The following is a 21,188-nucleotide window of genomic DNA, read 5'->3' on the forward strand; positions in this document are numbered from 1 at the left end:
TAATCATCAAAATTAAACGAAATAAACATTTGAAATATATGAGTTTGTATGTAATGTATGAATATAATATACAAGTTTCACTTTTTAAATGGAATTACTGAAATCAATCTACTTTTTCATGATATTCTAATTTTATGACCAGCACCTGTATACAACAACATATAAAAGTATTATTCCAATTTCATAAGCCATCATTCTAATATTCAGTTATTTATAACACTTATTTGAACACTTCTAGAATCTGTCATTGGTGATTTCTAATTTCCACAAAATCACAATAAATGTGTATCTGTATGAGATAGGACAAGTTTAAACTTTATTGACCCCACTGCAAAAGTCATTTGAATTTTTTGCAACACTAAATACAAGTGTCAGACAGCATATGTGCTTCCAATCCTATAAAAAATAAATAAATGAAAAGGGACAAGAAAAAGGGAAGCATAATGAAAACAGAAAATGTGGAATAAGGAAAGAAAACAGAAAAAAAAAGAAAACCACATCTTTTTCTCACGGTTCCTTATGCAATCCCTGAGGAATGTTCACATTTCCTCTCTCTGCCCTTCACATTGTCTGGATTTCTGTAGAAGCTCTTTGGTAGTGTGTGTGTGTGTGTGTGTGTGTTTGTTTGTCTGTGTTGCACAGTACTGTGTGTAGAATGTGTGAGAGAGAATTCCTCAGCTTCACCTCTTCTCTTCTTATCTGTTTTATGCACACATGTACCCACATTCATTCTGTTAAAGCAGATTTGTTCAAACTCATTCTGTGTCACGGTATATTAATGTTTACTCTTCTCACCTTGTCTCAGAAAGTATGAAAACTTCTGGCACGTTGAATATAAAATTGCATCTCAAAATCAAAGTAGAAGAGTATAAACATAACACTTCAGCACAAAATAGCATGACCTGTGTGTTGAAAGTCTCATCAGTAAAATACTTGTCGTAAGAGACATCGCTTCTTAATCCTAATATTAGAAATTGCATTATAAAGGTAACTGAACCAGCTATCTACTATTTAAAATAAACTAACAGTGCTGTTACTGTAACTGGAATTTAAGGGTTATAAAAGATACTGCCAACCAAACTGGCAAAATAGCTCACTGGCATATTGTTTATTACTCAGCTTTAAAATGACGAGTCCTTAATAGCATGCTAACTAGCAAACTAGAGATAAAAACTGTTTTTGAGATTCATAATTTTAAAAAGAGTATTGAAATCTTAAGTATTGTCATTGCTATAGCTATGTTATTCTGCCTGTCCTCCAATCTCCAGATGTGTACATAAATACAGTGCGTATTAAGAGATGAGTTTTTCTAAAGTTTGAACTTCTACAACACTGAATATGTTTCCTGACAGCATATGTTGCTCAGAAAGAGACTGTAGCGTGTGTAGTTATGCAAGAAATTTGAAAAGCATTCAATCATTAAGTCATCACTTTCAAAACAAGTCATTTTTTGGTTGATCTGTTTGGGTAGAATCTGTATTTCCCTGCAGTGAGGTAACATAATATATTTAGTCTGAGTTAATGGGACATAATTTTGATGAGGTAAATATTTTGTTGTTTGAGGTGGCATTGTGTGTGTTTTCTGGCTTTCTTTTCCCTGTGAGTGTGTACACTGAATAAAGTGTTTAAATGCATTTGCAGTATTTCACTTTTAATCAACACTGAACAGATAAGCCCTCCAGACACATGTGCAATGTAAATACACGCTCACTCATAGGGAGCAGAGAGAAACAAATACAGCCACAATACAAAGGCTTTTTTGGCAGCAAAGCAACAGTCTTCCATCCATCTCCCTTCTGCACTCCCAGCCACCCCTACACCTCCCTACACTACGAGATATTAAGTGCCGTTCTCACTGCTCCCTCTTTAGCCACTTGGCATTCCAACAACACATTTGTCTCTCTGAAAATGTTTATCTGTAAGCTGTTTATGCCACACTCTCCTCGTCACATGCACATATATGTAGTGTAAACACACAAAGAACCAACATTGCAAGACACGTGTGCAGGTCGGCATACAGACAGTCAAAGTAAACATGAGTACAGGCAAACACAGAACAGTATATTTTTCTAATCCGGAGAGCACACGTTCACATGCACGCACAGGAAAACATATAAAAGCGCATGCACAAATTTGTAAAAGGACACAAAAATCAAACAGATGTGACCAGATTGTGTCAAGCTTTCACACCATAGACATCAGTGTTCAAATGCACACACTTACACACGGATGAACATAGGAGGCAGTAAGGAATGCCGATGGAAGCAACGGTTGGATACGCTAGTTGAACGTCATCTAAACATTAGAAAATGTAGCCTCAAAGGACACACACTTGTGTTCACACACACAATATTCTGTATATTGACGTGTAACTGCGCTGCAAACCGTTCTCAAAAAAAAAAACACATGCTGAGATGACGTTCCTACTTGCATGCCACTAATGAAATTAAGCCTGGAAATGTAGCGCTCTGTTAGGCAGATAAAGACTAAGCTTCCTTCCAAACAGAGAGAGGGAGAGGCAGATAGAGAGAGGCTGTTAACATCAAGGCTATGTTGAAAATATAGGGGTCAACTTCTCGCAGAGGGTGAGCGATGAGAGCGAGATTACAGGAAGACAGAGTGTGCACAGGCGCTCAGGGTGTATGAGTGCGTTATTTGTCTGACTGACTACAGGTTTGCATATCCTGAAGAACAGGATGGAGAACTCCAACCTGACGTTTGACAACTGCTGGTAGTAGGGAAAAGTTAGTTGATGGTGTGAAGGGCCTTTTATAAAATTACAGGCTGTTGGAGAAATTAACTTGTTATTTAATTTAGCCATCTACTCTATCTGTTATATGGTACCTATAAAAAATAAAGATGGAGGGTAAAAGAATTACATTCAAGAATTACTCATTCAGCTGCTTCAGGTATGACTTGATGCATTCTTCACTCTGTATGTACTGTATTCGTTGTTTGTTGTCAAGCAAAAACTTTTGTTTTTCTTTTTAATATTTCTAGACTTTTTTATGATGTTTAAAAAATTACCTGGAAGTTGTTAGTGCATGAGTAAGTTTTCATAACTCTTGTCAAAGTACTTTGGTACTTTGTTGAAGCATTTTTGGAAGAAATGTGAACTTCAGCATTTAGAAATAATACCATGGTCTCAGCATGCTCTTTCTTTTGGAGGTTTCTTCCATCCTTCCTAGCAGAAACATTTAAGCTCAAACTGTTTGGTAACTGTCAGTGCAGAAAAAAAAATCAAGTCAGGGTGTTTACTTTTGGCTGGGTTTCTACAGGACTTTCAGAATTTTCCTGAGGGATTCCTTTGGTGTCTTGGTAATATGTATCTGTTATTATCTTAAAATGTAGACCTTTGCTTTAACATTAGATATTTGGTTATCTAGAAAAAGTTTATACTCTACATTTTTTTTTCTATTTTTAGTAGTCTGCCAGAACTATTGCAAGAAAATCTTTCCCACATCATGCTTTTAGACCATGTTTTTAGGAATGATATCAGTGCACAAGGCCAGGATTCCTCAGTCGGGAATTGTGCCAAACAGTACAATCTTCATTTCATCAGTTGAGAAGATTTTCCATTCCATGGTCTAAGAGTCATTCAGGAGCCCTTGGCAAACTCCCAGGGAGTATTTCAAGGCATTTTAGGCTTCTCTTTGGCAGCTCTTTCCATAAAGACCTGATTGGTGTAGTGCTGAACTGATGGTTGTCCTTTTTTAAGGTTCTCTCTTCTCTACAAAGGTACACTAGATCACATTCATTGCAACCAATTTCATTTAGGACTGACTGATATGGCTGAGCATTTGGCCTTTTAAACTGAAGCAGAAAGGTTTGTTAGCTGTTCTCAGACATGTCAAGATTTTGTCTCACATGAACAACTAACTGCCTTAGCCTCATTACTTTTTTTCACCAACATACAGTGCATCATCTGTGGGGGACCTGTGGGATCATTTGTACTCATGTCATAACAAATGGTTTGAATATTTTCATTTATTGTGTATTTCACAATTTAATTTAGGCAAATATACACAGCACTCCAAAATTTGGTTTTCTTATTCAGTGTACAGAATATATTAGGTAGGATTTTAAATCAAGGTTTTACCAAAACTAATAATAATTTAGGTTTGAAACAAAACTGGAAAAAAACAACAACAAAAATGTGTTAGTCTCCATATTAGTTAATTTGACACCTCTAGAATACCGACATTTTCAAAGTTTTTATGAAAACTATGTTGGATTATAGCTAACTGTGATTTAAACTTATGCTGCAGTGTCAAATACAACTGCAATAAATAAAGATAAAAAATATTGGGAGATCAGCTGCCCTTCAGCATTTTAAACAACCAATTGTTTACCAATTGTTTCTGTTCTTTCTTTTTTCATTAATATTATTTTTTATTATTATGAATTTTACCAAATATAACCTTTTAATGAGTAGTTTTTTTATTTATTATTATTATTATTTTAGATAACCTTCCAGAAGTAAAGTAAAAGTTCAAATTCCTCATATGTTTTTGTGTGGATTTTGAAGAGTTTGTATGTGTTCATAGGTATTATGAACGACAAGATTCAGTGGGCATTCACCAAATGATTTTATTTGACCTTGGGGGCAAAATAAAAGTGCAGCAGCCTCGCTCTACCTCTTTTTTCCTCCAGCCTTTCACACACAGGCCAAAGGCAAACAAATGTGCACACACACAGCACTGGCCATAAATTACAGAGAAGCAGCAAATCATTTTCCCATTCACTCCCCTGTAACTCAAACATTTGGTTCATTTTCTGTCCGAAAATTACGTGGCATTGATGCCAGTGCTCTCTGGTATAATCATCAATTATGCATGTGTCTGTAGGAGTTTTTGTATGCATGGAGAGCGGAAGCTGCAGAGGGGCATCAAGTTTCAGTCAATTTATCAACAAAGTGTAAAACACCTGAAGGTTAAAACCACAAACTTGACCTATTTAAGTAAATAGTGAAAATGTCTTCCCACCATAAATCACTAAAAGCTAAAAGCTCAAGCTAAAATTTCTGTACCAAGCTCATAATTTATGGGTAGAGCTATGGAAGGGTTGGACCTCAGGATCAAAAGTTGATTTAGGACCTCTGAACTGCCCTTTTTAACTGAGATTTTTTTATATTTCATGGTTTTGGAACATTTCAAATTGCTAGGGCCATCGAGTCCACTGAAAAGTACATAATCTCAAAAATGGTCCCAAAAAGTACAAGTCTTATTCATAAGTTAGATTTTGTAGTAGGGAAATTCAATCTTTTTTTTCCTTCTGTTTAAAGGATAAGATAGAAATCCCTCACTTTTGTCCTGTTGTAAATTAAAGTGTACACTCATATTGTTTTTGATTCAGTTTGACCCCTTTGCCTTGTTTTATTGGTCATTCAGGTGGAGTTATCTGACAGCACCTCTCATACCATCACTGATGCCTATGCTGGCAAGGAATACATCATACAGGTAAGAAGTTAAGTGTATCTCACAAAATAACAAGAAAAACTAAATTAAACCAACATTTTACATGGAATCAACAAGCCACTTTTTCTCAAAAAATGAGTTTAAATCAATGCCTATCTCTAACTTACCCATATTCAACAGGTGGCTGCTAAGGACACAGAAATTGGAACATGGAGTGACTGGAGTGTGGCTGTCCATGCTACACCTTGGATTGAAGATCCTCTGCCAATCACTTCCACAACTGAAGTGGACTTTCCTACTGGTAGGTTGAAGTTCTAACACATGTGTGGTTGGAGAATAAAATATGTGGTTTTGTAGTGCAGCTATATGTTAAGAAGTTTAGCAGTATTCAAGAATGCACCCAACTAAAGAAAAATAAATAAATAAAAATAATTAGCTTGATGCCAATGATTGCATAAGCATTTCTGAATGTTTCAACACACAGCTCAGTACTGTTGTACTGTTCGTGCAAATTACTCAGGTTCGGATCATGGAGGTTTTAGGGAAAGATTTGCTCAAGAGATATTTAAGGGTAGAAAGGGACTCTACTTTTACAACATTTGGTCACTTGTTCCACAGTAAGGTTTCTCAAAAGAAAACAGTCTGGACTAAGGCTGCACTTTGCTTATGGATTGCACTGCAGATGACATTACGGAAACACAGCAGTTGAGATGAAGCACAAGTCTCTTTGATTGAGTTATCAATCTGGCTCCAGATTACAAAGTCACTCTATAGACAAGCATTAGTGACCTGAATTTGATTCAGGTTGGCCTGGGATTGTTCTTGTTTGATAATCAAATCAATAAAATATGATTGCCACGATGTGCAACAAGCCCATGCAGATACCAGTAGGACAGAGAACATATGTGGTCCAAGGATAATTTATTGTTTTTCTTTTTTATACCAGCAGGTAAATATTGTCCTTTAGAAACTGATTGATTGATTTGTGCATATTAAAAAAAAAAACTGGTCTATTCCAAAGAAAGAGTTCTCAGAGCTGCCTAATAATATAAGAAATGATCCTTGAGATGGTAACTGTGGACCTTTTGTCTAAATCAACTCAAACATTTTTTTTTTTTAATAACAAGAAGTTATGGGCAAATAGCAATTCTAAATTATAACGCTTGCAGGTTCTGGCTTTGTCTCTGTAAGTATGCTCTCTATGTTCTGATTTTCTTCCTCACTCTAAAATTTTGAATCCAGGTCAGCTGTAAAGGTGAGCATACATGGTTTTATCCAGTGGCTTTTATACTAAAGTCTAAAATAACAGCTAAAAATATAGAATTTTTCCTTCTATGTAAGAGCTGTAGTGGCAAAATTTGATTCACTTTATTTTTCTTTTTTTTAACTATTCATGTACCTTAAATTGGAAGCGTGTAACGCCTGAGATGGTTAATCTACCATTACATGCAAAACATCTTCCTGCCAGTCCGTGTTAGATCTTTAATGGACTTAACAAAGTGATTTCATCTGGCTGAGCCATACAGTAGTTCTTTAAATAATTCTGACACAAGACTGCTTCTTGTAATTTTTGCAGTTCAGCTGTATACAATGTAAACCATTAATGGCTGATGAGATAATTTGCTTCAGATAGAACAGGTTAGTATGAGAGTGGTATCTACCTTTTAAACTCTCCTTTACATGCATTCATTTCATCTTTAAAATAAATAAATAAATTCAATGTCAATGTGTTCCTTAAATAAAAACTCTAATGATGCTCTCATTCAGCCTGTATGGTGTGCAGACTTTGGTGAGTCAGCTCAGTTTTAATTGTGAGTTGTGAGACATTGAAGTTGATGAATATAACCTACTTAGAGGAAAACATAAGCTCATTTTGATTCAGCATGTTGATTGATCGATTGAAACTTAATCTGAGTTAATAAAAAATGTTTACACCAATCTTTTTTTTTTTTTTTTTGTACTTGTCCTTGTGGATGACCATTGGAATCCGTTGTTAGTTTTATAATACAAGACTGACTTCTTTTGGTCATAAGCAGCATTGCATGCTGATTGTCAGGCAGTCTGCTCTTAATGAGCTCATGCTTACATAAAGATACACAAAAGCAGTGCCGAAGAAATGCACACCTTTCCATCTTCTGACACTTTGTTGTAAACAGAGGTGTAAACCACTGATGGAGTACTCCTATCAGATAGCATGTTTTGCACGCTCACACATGAACCCTTGGTCAGTACACAGTGTATTATTCTTGGTCTCGAGGAAAGAACAGCAGGTTATTTGGATTCTCCTCATGCATCTTCTCCATCCAGCTGCCGCCTCTCTGCTCTCCTTCCTGCTCTCCTTGTCATGTTCTCTCTTTTTCTCTCAGGCTCCATTTTGCTTTTAGGTCTCTCTTTCTCTGTGTGTGTGTGTCATGTCTTTTTCTTTTTGTTCCTTTTTTAACTTCTTTCTATTGATCACGCCTCTTACGCTTAGCTCTTGGCAGCCCACACTTCATACAAATCTTTTCTTTTTGACCTTTTGCCGCCCAATTTTAAAGATGTCACTTGCTGGATGACTGATTATAGCTGTGTAGAAACTGTTCTGTAGCAACTGCAAAAGGTCTGTTGAGATCCATAAAATGACTTCATATTTGGTTGTTGTTGAGACTGATAAATGCAGTTTTGTTTTGTTTTTTTCCTCTCCTTTTTGTTTTACACCCGAATCAAGGCAGCTGAAAGCTAAACAAAGGGCATGTGTTTTTTACAAACCAAATGAAAATGTGTGCTTCAAACACTATGCAAACAACTTTATAAAATACTGTGTTATACTTAAATTGAAATTGACTAAAGGTAATTTATTTCACATCTAAATCTGATTGTTTTAGATTAAATTGCAAGAGGATTTCATTCAATTTATTTGGAACTGTTTGCTTTTATGTATGGTGAGCTGACTGAGATTATTTTTATTCTGAATAGGAGTAATACAAAAAAGTTTAATTGAATTGATTTGAATTAAATAAATTAATTGTATTGAGTAAAGTTTATGGTAAACATTTATATTACAAAAAAAAGTTTGTTTGTTTTTAAGTATGTAAAATGTGTCCAACAGTTTCAAACTTTAAATCAACTAATTATTCAGGTCAGACTTTGAAGAGAATGACATTAGAACACAAACAAGGAATATATCTTTCAATGAGTACATAAAGTTCAATGAGGGCTAACTTTCTTTCAGCCATCCTGTTTATTACCATCTCCACACTGACCAATATTTTCTGTCTTTGCTGCTCAGCCAAACAGAAAATGAACACACTTCCTTTGAGTTATTGATTGTGCAGCTTTGAGTGTAAACACACATTCTCCATCTCCTCTCTGCCTTACTCTTGTGTTGTCACATGAACCACATTTCCTTGGCGGCCTACTTTTTGTTTGTTTGTCTCACTGTTTCTTTCAGCACTAACAGGTCTCCCAAACTGCAAAAAGAAGTAGTTGGTTGCACTAGCATTTCTGTTCTGTTTCCTGGCATCAACAGATGGACTTCACATGGAAGGGATAGCTTGGTGACAGACACGACATTTAGAAATCCCAACCTCAGAGACTGGTGCTTACCCACAACATTCCAGGAAGCAAACAGACGACCATCTGAGGCTTTAAAAGATTGCCGTTAACCTTAGTGTCGGAACCTTCTAGCATCTAAGTTTCTGCCTTGCTCACAACATGAGACAGAAATTGGACACTGTCTAGCACCAAAGAGACAACATTAGACATCACTTCTTATATATTTCATGTGTGCTACTATTTATACGTTTAGTTTCTGTTTCACGGCAGACAGTGCTCCTCAAGTATCCGTTTAAGCACTTAAAAAGAGTTACCACCAACATTAAAGTTGGTTCTGAGGGTACTTAAAGTCCTGTTTTCATGTGTTTTTGAAAATACAGATGGTAGAACATTCATAAAATGGGAGCATATGTATGGATGGGCACATATGTTATTCTAAAATCCGTATCTACGTTTCTGCATTGATGGTGCCTTCCCAGATGTGTAAGCTGTCCGAGTCGTAGGCACTAATGCACCCCCCATACTATTAGAGGGGCTGGCTTTTGAATTGTTCACTGATAATAGACCAGATGGTCCCTCTCCTCTTTAGTACAAAGGACATGACGTTCGTGGTTTTCAAAATGAATTTCAAATTTTGATTTGTTTGACCAGGGAACAGTTTTCCACTTTGTCTCACTCCATTTTAAATGTGTTTTGGCCTACAGAAGATGGAGGATGTTATAGAGAACGTGGATGGTGATCTTTGTTGTGTGTTAGAGCTTTAACAAGCAGTTTTGGATGGTACACCAAACTGTGTTTACAGTGCAGTCCCCTTACTGACCTGTTTGCCAATTAACCTAATGTGTCAAACTCAGAATTATCTTATTTAAAAAATATACAGTACATTTTGTTTTTGGTTAAAACATTAAATTTGTGTACAATGTTCAATTGTAAATAAAATATGGGTTTATGTGAGTTGCAAATCATTGCATTTTGCTTTTATTTATAATTCACACAGCATCCCAGTGTTCTTGAAACTGAGATTGTGGATTCAGTGTATAATATAAATGATTATAAAGTATGTCTGTTCAGAACAAAAACATGATGTCCTCAGATGTTTCTGTTCAGCCACAAATAAAGCAACCAGCAGAAATGTTAAAATCAATCTCTATTTCATGCTATAATTTGCAGCATGTAAATTTGGACAATCTTAAATGCTGCATTCATGATTATCTCATAGTTGTCATTTAGATTTAAATAAGCTAAAGTCTCAAAGATCAACATTCTGTTTGTAAACATGTGGGACAGTCAGCGTTCCAGTCATTCAGCATTCTTAATCTTATTACCCTTTCTTTCCTCACTTCAGTGCTGCTGTTTGTCAATCATCCCTCTCTTCATCATTGTCTTGTCTTCTTTGTTTACATGTCCTCACCTACTTTGCTACATCAGCATACACCACATAACTGCATGTCATTGTCAACAACACATATATTCTCCACTTTTAAGTATAATGTTCTACTGCAGACAGGAAGTGTTGTGCCAAGCTTTTGAACACGTTAAATGCACCTCAGTTTCCTCTTTCTCTGCCTATTTCACACCTGGCTGCTTCAGTCTAATATCTCCAGACTCCCTACGCAGTGCAATGCAGAAGTCATTAATTGCAAAGAAAGAAAAATCATAGACTCACTTAACTGAGAAAAAAATGAAATAAAATATGAGTTAGTAAAAGAAAGCCAGGGGTTCTAAACTTAGTAACAAACATCACACATGAGTTAATGTTTTCTGTGCTGCCTGCAGCTGTGGAAACTTTGAACTGTGATATTTTAATTTGTCGAGCAAAATAACAGCAAACTGTAGAGCAAAGAAATACACAAATTGTTGTAATTTTCAAAGCGTTTATGTTTCTCACAAGCAATTTTGCTCATCTGTCTTGGAGTTGAATGTGATTTGATCAAATATCATGAGTTAAGTTTTGGTGCTTCTTTACTTGAATCATCATTTTCTGGGTTATTTGTCAGAAATTTGCTCATAACAGGGTCTGAATGAAATGTGTATAGCTCATGATAATCATTAGGCTCCAGTAATATTACCAGTTAATTAATAGGAAACTTTCTTTACTGTCAAAGACATCCTCACTTTACTGCTTTTCTGTTTGTTTCAGTATCGATTTTAACATTTAATCACTGTTTTTAATGTAATTTTAGTCTGGCCTTAACTTAAATCCACAGGGTCATTTACATCATCATACCCTGGGTTGACTCTAAAGGTTATTAAGTTGTAGATGTATACTCAATGATAATTTTATTTATTATTGATTTTATCTTTTGTGGTTTTATCAGGTATTATTAAATTACTCTTAGTTTCAGTAAATTCTTGGTGTAAAGCACTAAGGCGCAACTTTGGTTATGACATACTGTATAAATTAAATTGACCTCTGCATTAATGATTTGTCTGACAGTTTTATCAGCTTTATATATTTAGTGACAGTGCAGTGAAACTTTAAAAAAGCCACAATTTCCTATTTTGTTACTCAGACAAAACTCAGTCAGTGCTTAATTTTTAACACTCTACTTCCTGTTTCACCTTTTCTTCCTATTTTTTTTCTTACCTTTTTTATTTTCTTTGCATTGTTCCTCAGATTTTTTTTGTTTGTTTTGTCTTTTTCACTTCATAAATGTCTTGACAAGTCTCTTATTGATTGTGCTTGCAGATTAGAATTGATTTTGCTCCTTGCTCTGTTTTCCTTTCTGTGTGCTTCTTCCCGTTATGATGAGCAATTTTCAACACTCCACTCATCAAAACAACGTATTGAATGTTTTGCCCCTTGGCAATATTGTACACTTTGTGACCAAAAAGTATCATGCAAAAATAAATAAATAAATAAATAAATAAGAAAAACAACTGACCAAGGATATGGAGGGGTTAATAAAAATATTCTCCTAAGGTCTGTTGGGTTGTTGTTGTTTCTTGCAGAGACAAAGACCTCTCCCATACCATCGTCCAGAGCACCACAGAAGGGTCAGGTTCCAGTGGACAGAGCTGCCAGGGTCGTTGCAGTTTTTTCCCCTTTGCTGTTAGGACTCATGCTGCTGCTCATGTGGTGAGCTGAAATACACAAACACCACCTGAAAGTACTTTCATCTTTTACTTGAATTTGAATTCTGCCTTTCGCTCATGCAGTATATTAACAAATCAATGCATGACTGTTTGTGTCATGAACATGCTTTATAGACCAAGAGCAACAACAACTGGGGGAGCTTGTTTTACGACTCCAGGAGGTTTTAGGAGAGCCCCTGCAGGATTGAAGTCAATCTAACAGACTCCCATTTCATTCCGAAGCTATAAATCCTGCTGTAGTGCTGCCCATCCTGACGATGATTTAAATACTGAACCTCTACAATACAATGTCATGGAGTACAATTAAGTCTGCTCAACCAACAAAGGATGTTTCTTTCATTCAGTATTTTATGTATCTAAAGTGTTAAGCAAAAGTATTAAACCACCCCATCTTTTTTATGCTTAGTTTCTAAGGAGTCAGACTTTCATGTAAACTTTTAAGTGGACTTGATAGTTTTCTCAACATTTTGACAGTCTTTCTCTGTATTTATTTTTCTCATTTTGAGTCAACTCCTAGCTTAAAAAAATTTGAAAAGTGGGACAAGTGGATAACGAATACGTGCCAGGTGTAGCTGATGATGATCTGTAGCAGATAATTAGTATCTGTAAGGCATGTCTTTACAGGAACACTCGGGTGATTTTTGAAGTAATGTTCTGTCAAATAGTCATCAATAGTACCATTTACGATGGTTTCAAACTTTTGCACAATACTTTACATGCAAAAACACATTGAATAAAAGAAAAAAAAAACTTTTTGTTGGTTGAGTAAGCCTAATTGTGCTTCATGGCATTGTATCATTCTGATGGAAGGAGCAATGCATCATCCTTCACTTGATCATCTATTATATGTCAAGTTTTCAGCTAACAGCTCTTTGTAAATCACTTTGTTGGTACTAAAATACTATTTTATGTTCAGCAAACTCTTATTACTCTTACTCTTACTAAACTGTTATTGTTAGTACTTCTTATAAATTCTTTTTTTTTTTTTTAATGGCAACAATATATCTTGAGATGACCAGTTTGTTGTTCTCTTTCTCCAGATGTGAAGGTCACATTGCCGAAGATGAACATCAAGCAAGAGGAAGAACAAGATGAAAAGGAGGCTGGTGGTTTTTTTCTATTTTGCACATGTTTCAAGGATACAGTGCATTGATCAATTCTGTCCATCACACAGTTACTCACCCAAATTACTTATAGAAGGGGGAAATCAGATGATGATGATGATGCAATCGAGTACTTTTTTGATTGATGGCAACAAAGAAATTCCTTAGAGGAACTTTTCAAAATGGCATTGAGAGCAGCAACAGAGGCAGCGGGAACAACCACAACAACAGTGGCGACGTCAGAATGAACGGTTCAGTGTTTCATCTGGTTGCTTCAATGAGCCACAGCAGACTGACCTGCTCAGTTTGGTTCAGGAAGCTCCTCCTCAGAGCAAGAAAACCAAGTCTTCAGCTGAATAAAAATAAAAATAATTTAAAAAAAAGTTTTCTAGTTACCTTTTTGTTTTATTTCATCATTAATTGACTGTTTATTTTTATCTTTATTTTTCTAAATTGCACAGTGCTTTACAGACAAACACACACAGATGTGTGTTTGTATGTTTGGCCACAGTAGTGACCCCACTATACAGCTCAATCATCACGCCAAAGACTCATCTGCACCCGTAACAATGTGGAGCCCAAATTACTCACTGAGCTTCCTGAAGCTGTGCCTGACTTCATCATGGGTTCAAAACCCCAGAAAATGTATGTATGTATGTGTGTGTGAGTATGACACCTGATCGATGCGGGAAAAAAAATGGTATGCGAATCAAATCTGGGATGAATCCAAGGATCCCTGCAGCTCCTGTTTGTGTAAACACACCATTTAACAAAAGAAGCCACAATGAAACTCCATCAGACTGTGACTCCGCACGCCTCAACAACTGAACTGAACTGATGGAGCGAGCCGTTTTTCAATCCGAGGACTAACACTTTGAAGAATTCAGTATTGGTAGCCTGGCTTATTTAGACAGTTAGCTTTACTTTGTGCTTAACAGAAAATGGCAAAAAGGACCTGGATTGTACAAAAGAAAAAAAAAGAAGAAGAAAGAAAACAAGGTGGATTTCAGACTGAACACTTCTTTTTCTACGCAGCTGTTTTTGGTTTGACTTTGTGTTGACAACAATGTTTGGTTCACACTGACATAGCTACAGTTTGTTGGTTTCTGCTCTGTGCTGTAAAATACATAACACAAAACAGTTTGCTTTCCAAAATCTGGCGCTTTTACAAACATTAAAAATATATATATTTTTGTTTTCCCTGCAGTTACATTTCAATATCAGCAGTTACTATTATGTTATTCAAATAAATATTAATGTGTTTATTTGTTTTGTTTTGTTTTGTTTTGTTTTGTTTTGTTTTGTTTTGTTTTGTTTTGTTTTGTTTTGTTTTGTTTTGTTTTGTTTTGTTTTGTTTTGTTTTGTTTTGTTTTGTTTTGTTTTGTTTTGTTTTGTTTTGTTTTGTTTTGTTTTGTTTTGTTTTGTTTTGTTGTTTTTTTGGACAAATAATAAAACAATACATATAGGGCTTTAGTTTTATTTTGCTTTTGTTTGTTTTTTTGTTTTTTGTTGTTTTTGGATTATTTTTGTTTTGTTGTTTTGTTTTTTTCAGACATTCATAATGACGTAATTCTCCTTGATCCTATTTTGTAAACTATGATATGTAACTTTAACAATGAACAAAAAGTTTATTATTTAATAATAATGATAATAATAATGTATGTATTAGCGTTAGAATGTCGTAACCTGTACCTGGGGTCTTTTTTATAGATGTATATACAATGACAGGTTTCAACCATTAAATGTGACCATTTCACAATGAATTGTGATGAGCTGGATTCATTCTTTGTTTTGCCCCCTTTTTTTTTGTCAAATACCCAACTGTGTTCACCTGATGAAGACAAACTGTGGATGAACTTATTTAGAGACAAATTTTAAACACAAATTTATTTATTTATTTATTTTTATTCAATTTTAGTCAAGTCTATGTCTATTACCAGGCTAAACGCTTTTTTGCCTCGTAAATACCCACAGCAATATCTGGTAATGACTAATAATAATGGCCTAACTACGAGCCTGATCCCCAAAAAGTTAAGACATTGTGTAAAATGTAACGTAACCAAAGAATCCAATGAACTTCCAATCTCATAAACCCATGGTTTATTCACAATGAGACATAGTAAACATATTAGATGTTGAACCCAATAATTTTTACCATGAATTTAAAAAAAAGGGGAATTGTGGATTTTATGGCCGCAAAACATCTCAAAAAAGTTGGAACGAGCAACAAAAGGCTGTACAAATAAGAAAATAAGAAACAGTCGGAGCAGCATTTAGCAACAAATTAGGGTAATGGTGATAGGTCAGTAGGAATTTAAGACATAAAAGCTGAACAGGAGTGGCTGTTTTTGTTTGTCTGTTGTTGTTTTTTTTGTTTGCTTTGTTTGGAGTTTTTTTTTTTACCAAAATCTCTTCTGTTACTCAGACTGTCATTCTTAGATGACAATAAAAAGCCCTGAAAACACACAAACAGAACAGTGAACAATTGGCTGCTCCAGTTTTATTGACTTGTTCACCTCATCCCTCCTCATAAAGGACCTGCACAAACAAATATGTATTTATTTTTGGCATAAAAGATGTCAAGATGTCAATTCTCAGAAAGTAAAAATAATCAGCATAAAAAGAAAAAAAGAAAAATAAATAAATAAAAATAAAGCTTAACTCTTGTTCCAGAAATAGTGAATGAATCATAATAACTTTGGATCTTAATTCATCACAGCAGTGATGGAAAGCTTCTGTTCTCCTTTTATAGAAAAACAAAACAAAACAAAATAAAAAAAAATTCTGTCCTTTTATCTTTATCTTTTCTTTTTGGGAGGGGGGAGGGTTAGGGTTAGGGTATGAATAAAAGTTTTTTTGTTTGTTTGTTTTGTTTTTTGTTTTGTTTTTTTGACAATGAGATTATTAGTGCTGCACCCAAATCCTAACATCTACTTTGATAGGAGGCATATGTCAGTTTTTTAAGGAGGTTAGTAGTATTCACACTCTGTGTTTGATTAACATTGTGGTTTTTTTCTTTTTTTTCTTTATCATATTAAAACTTGTAATCATCAGATGTAGGCCAAGATATACAAATGGTACAATATATTACTGCATGGTAAAATGTAATAGAATCTAATTAAATACAAAATTATGTGAGAAATGACAATAATACAAGAAGATAATAAGTGAATGATGAATGAATAAAGTTTTCTTTGTCTAAGAATTGAAAAAAAACAAACAAACAAACAACAAAAAACGAGCATTTAAATTACAAGAAAAAAAATGGGTAGCAAAATAAAATCAATACAAACTATATTGGAACATACATTATCTTTGTAAGATGAACATTTATTTAAACATGAATTCAGAGAGAACAAGCATGTTCAAAAGGAGCAGAAGAAGCATACGCTTTTATTTTTTAAATATCCTACACCTCCACTTGTCAAAACGATGACTCGATTCCCTTTTTTCTTTAATCCTAATTAAGCACATTGTTGCATAAGATATATGACATGTAAGTGTTAAGAAAAAAATGTGTCTGGGCCAAAATCTTCTGTTTTGACCTCACTGTCTTTCTCTCTCTTCAGCCTGTCTCACCATCTTCTTCATCTTTCTCTCCAGCTCTCTTTCTGTCAATATGCTGACAAGTTCTGGCAGGCCGATTTGGAGGCCGAGGACAAATCAATACACCATCTAACAGCTGTCAGCTGGGGTCTTCAGTGTGTGTGTGTGTGTGTGTGTGTGTGCGTAGTGTAGATCTGCTTGCATGGTATTGCATTTATTACTCTTTCCTCCCTTCCGACCCTCCTCAATAAGAACTGGTCACCCCCTCCCCTCCCTTTTTTTTGTTTTCTTTAATGAGGATGTCAATGAGAACTCAATTAATATTTATAATGACAATGAATTGAATAAAGAGGGCGCAGAGGACACTGATTTTATTATCCTTGTCATTGTCAGTGGTGTGGATCTGCTTTCCCTTTTAGAGATGAAAAACAGAATTGTAGAGCTCACATTTAAACCTTTAAAACTTTAATTAAATAGCAAGTGAAATGTTCAGCAGTCTTCACAGTGTCTGCAGCCACAAAGTGATCCGCATTAACCTCAAGTAAATGGGAACGAGTTTGTATGTGTGTGTGTGTGTGTGTGTGTGTGTACACGCTCTCCAGAGCCTGTCAGGTTCAGCCACCCCTCTCTGCTCTAATGACTACTTTGACCTTTCACTGAAAACGGGATGAATGGCATGATATCTGCTTCCCTCTCACCTCTGCCCTGCCTTCTGGCTAGCACCTTTTTAAATACTCAGCTTGCAGCCTTTCTTGCCTCCGCTGAATCTCTCTGGCTGACTGGTTTTGTCTTTTCCAATGTTCCAACTTTCTCTTTATGCTAATATCCAAACATGCATTTCTAATTCCTTTGTATTATTCATCCATACAAGATGGATTCATGCAGTTTACTTTGTTCACACTGTTCTTGCATCACATTGCTCTGTAGACACACTTGTGCCTCTGCGTTTGGCAGCAATGTGTTGTTTACTTTTTTACAAAAAAATATCTGCGGTCAAACATAGTTTATTTATGCCAAATTCACAAACATGAAGCAATTCAAGGGCGGCTTATCCAACATATTTTCAACAGTTACTTCATTAGTTCCAGCTGCAAAAGCAAATTTATTCCCGTGTTATCAGTGATTCCCATACTGTACATTATAAAACATTTTACAAAGCTAAATTATAGAACAAAAAATAATGTCTTTACTCAAAGTTGTTTGATGTGCTGTTGAACTACATTTCATTCATTTATTCAGTGATTTTTACCTTCACAGAATATTGAAATGTTTCAATATAAACCAGTGCAAAGGGCTTACATAAAGCATGGCATTTTAATCAAGTAAACTCAAATAAAATGTATTTATGAGCACATTTACAAACAACTGATGTTGACAAAAGTAGCATGAACATATAACATGAACATGTGCTGATGCATAAAAGCAAAATAAACAATTAATTAATGCAACGTTTTTTTTTAAAAAAAAAGCAAAACTATAACATACAAACAACAACAGTAATTGAAATAGAATAAATCATATCATTGTCTGCTTTAAACGCCAAAGAATAATAATATTTAAAAATAAATAAATAAATAAATAAATAAGTTTTGAAAGTGCCCAATCTAAAACTTAGATTAAAATATGTAGCAGAACATGAACATGCTATTAAATACTAAAGCATGTTAATATTTTAAAGCTGATGACAAATAAAATCTGAAACTTCATGAGTTATTTAATTTTACTTCTTCATTGTCTTTTTCTTTTGACTGTTCCTTTTTCAGGGGTGGCCACAGCTAATCATCCTCCTCCATCTTATTTAATTTGACTCATTTTACATAATTAGACAATAAAAAAATAAAGGGACCTATTATGCAAAATTCACTTTTTGCATGTTTTCATACTTCCATACTGCTTCTAGAAACAGTCCAAGTGCAAAAAACAATAAATAAAAAAATAAAAATGAAACACCCAGCAGTTTTTGACAATAAGTAAATGTTTTCTGGTGTCTGCAAAACGATGTTTCAAAAATGTCTGGATTGTTGAGTCACAATCCCTGTTACTTAGCAAGCCCAGCCCCTTACCTAGCAACCCAAGTGAAGCTCCACCCACTTCATTAAAAGAAGACAGATACGTTTGTTCGGCTGATTTTACTGCAGGAAATTTTTTGTTGTCCGCTGCATTATAGAACATGTGTCTGTATTGTCACTATCCCGACTCGCTACCATTTGGGTTTTGGATTGCTGATTGCCGCTGTCCAACTTGACAAATGTCGGTTTTGACCAACAGCAGCTTATTTGCAAAATAGTGACGTAGTCCTAAAACTGCTCATTCTGAAATCAGCTCAAAACAGGCAGAACTAACCAGGTGAAATCTCAGGATCTGAGAATGATTTTGCGTATTAAATTTAATGAACATGTTTTGTACAGCCCACAGACCTATCCTAGCATAATAGGTCCCCTTTAAAATAATAATTTTTTGGGCCCCTAGAGGGCAACAGAAACACCTTGTTATACATCCTCTGTCTGTGGTGCTGAAACATATTTAAATCTCTGTGTCTCTGTCTGTGGTGCTGAATATATAGGTTATGCAATATTTATTTTTCCAGATCAATTGTCCCTTGTCTTTGTGAGACCGGGAAAAAGGCCCGCTCACTATGACATGCTATAACAACACTATAACACCCCGGTTCTTTGTTTTTCTGACTCTAATCGTGTGCAACGAGGTTGAGTGAAGCAGAATATTACAACATTGCTTGGTCAAAATTAAATATTTTGGGTAGGGCTTTGGGTAAGCATGAAATTTCATTCACTTCACACATGTCTTGTCTCATCTAGCCTGGCATTTGAATAAGTATAAGTCCTTGGTGCCCAGTGGATCTTACAAAGTGGATGTTTTTGTATGTCTGTTTGTTTGTTTGAAAGGCACCAAATAGGAAACATAATTACATAAATTAGGGTGTGTGTGTGTGGGGGTGGGGGGGGGGGTACTTTAAAGTACTTTAAAAAAAGTACTAGTCAGAAGACAGAAGAATTTGACTTTAAAGGATAAATAGTTGCAAAAATGATATTAGCATAAAGAGAAATACAGTCATTTTGAAGCATGCTCTCAATTTCTGCATCACCTGAGTCCTCTCCTTGACTGAAAGCCATCATTTCTTGGATGATAACATTTGATAACACCACCATAGGTGAGGTCATCTTGGATCAGTGCCACAAAATAGAAAACCTTCCTCTCTAAACTCATAACTGTTATATGAATTATGCAAGCCTTATGTGTCACATGATGCCTGAGTCATTCCAGCACAATACAGCTTTGAAAAACTGACAGGTCCTTCATGTGACAAGGCATGAAAAAAAAGTAATGAAAGAAAAAGAAGGGAAAAACAAGCTTCACACTGACAATACGATTCCTAAAGACCTCCTACTGAGAACCAATAAGAAGTGGAACATTTCATTTAAAAACAGAGTTAAACTTGTCTTTACAGATACAATTTCAGATCTTTAATAGAGGCAGTTAAATTGGATTATATATAAGAAGCGAAATTTAAATGCATTGCATGATAAGTACTTGAACAGACATACCTATTTAAGATTTACCTAAAGTGAACCACAGGAACTAAAATTATCTGCCACTCAGAGTTACTCTGCCTGGGAGATTAACCCTAAAACAGCATTTAACAGAAACATAGATATTTTAATTGGAATTGTAGCAGATTTAGTCTCTTTTATTATTTCCTGTTTTTAATGAAAATGGTTTTTTTTTAGATTAGTTTAAATTCTTGTATTTTAAATAACTTTAAACTGACATTCATGAACTGTAAATGTTTAGGGCTGACACTTGTGCTGAACAGCTATACTGTGGTCTATTCCGCCCTCTTGTGGTGATTAATGTCAACATTGGTTTTTTTTTCAACTTAAAAACTTCTGTCAAAAAGAAAAAAAAAACGTGTTCTAGAAATTTTAATACTTACAACAAAAGTCCCATATTGTACAGTTATATAATTTTTCTTCTTCATAGGACAATAAGTCTGCTTCATCAATTGATAAAACAGTGCTAGAATTTATATAAAAAACTATAAACACAAAATAACCAAAAAGACCTTAAGAGTTACTTTTATTTGCTCATTTGAAATTAGAACTTCTGGAGGTAGGATTGTTTATTTATTTGCTTGCTTTGCAACCACACTCTTCCACATATTGCTATTTGGTTATTATATTTCAAAATCCAATTAACACTTTTAATGCACTATAGCCAATGTAAAAATAAATGAAACAACAACATTAAAACATGACACATTTTAATGACTGCATCAAAAGACTTTGAAAAAGGGCTGTGGTGGCTTGATGATCAGTTTTGCGGTCTTGGAATCCTGAGGTTGTAGGTTCAAATCCAGGTCACGGCAGGAAGGGCATCTGGTCTAAAACAATTGCCAAATCATTTGCTCACTGTGTCAACCCCTGAAGAAAGGAGTGGCGGAAAGAACTTACTATCATAATACTTTGATAAAACA

At 34.9% G+C, this 21,188-nt stretch overlaps 1 protein-coding gene across 4 annotated transcripts in view; it reads left to right on the plus strand.

The window, feature by feature from the left end:
- cntfr (ciliary neurotrophic factor receptor) overlaps positions 1–14,362 on the plus strand; it is a 210,597-nt gene extending 196,235 nt beyond the window's left edge. For all 4 annotated transcript variants that reach the window (XM_037979341.1, XM_017410707.3, XM_037979342.1 and 1 more), the window contains 4 exons: positions 5,391–5,459; positions 5,598–5,718; positions 11,904–12,030; positions 13,088–14,362. In XM_037979341.1, the coding sequence (XP_037835269.1) occupies positions 5,391–5,459; positions 5,598–5,718; positions 11,904–12,030; position 13,088 (318 nt within the window). In that variant the 3' untranslated portion in view covers positions 13,089–14,362. The remainder of the gene's footprint in view (positions 1–5,390; positions 5,460–5,597; positions 5,719–11,903; positions 12,031–13,087) is intronic.
- The last annotated feature ends 6,826 nt before the right edge of the window (positions 14,363–21,188 follow it).

Source organism: Kryptolebias marmoratus, linkage group LG14, assembly GCF_001649575.2.
Source record: "Kryptolebias marmoratus isolate JLee-2015 linkage group LG14, ASM164957v2, whole genome shotgun sequence".
Lineage (NCBI taxonomy): Eukaryota > Metazoa > Chordata > Actinopteri > Cyprinodontiformes > Rivulidae > Kryptolebias > Kryptolebias marmoratus.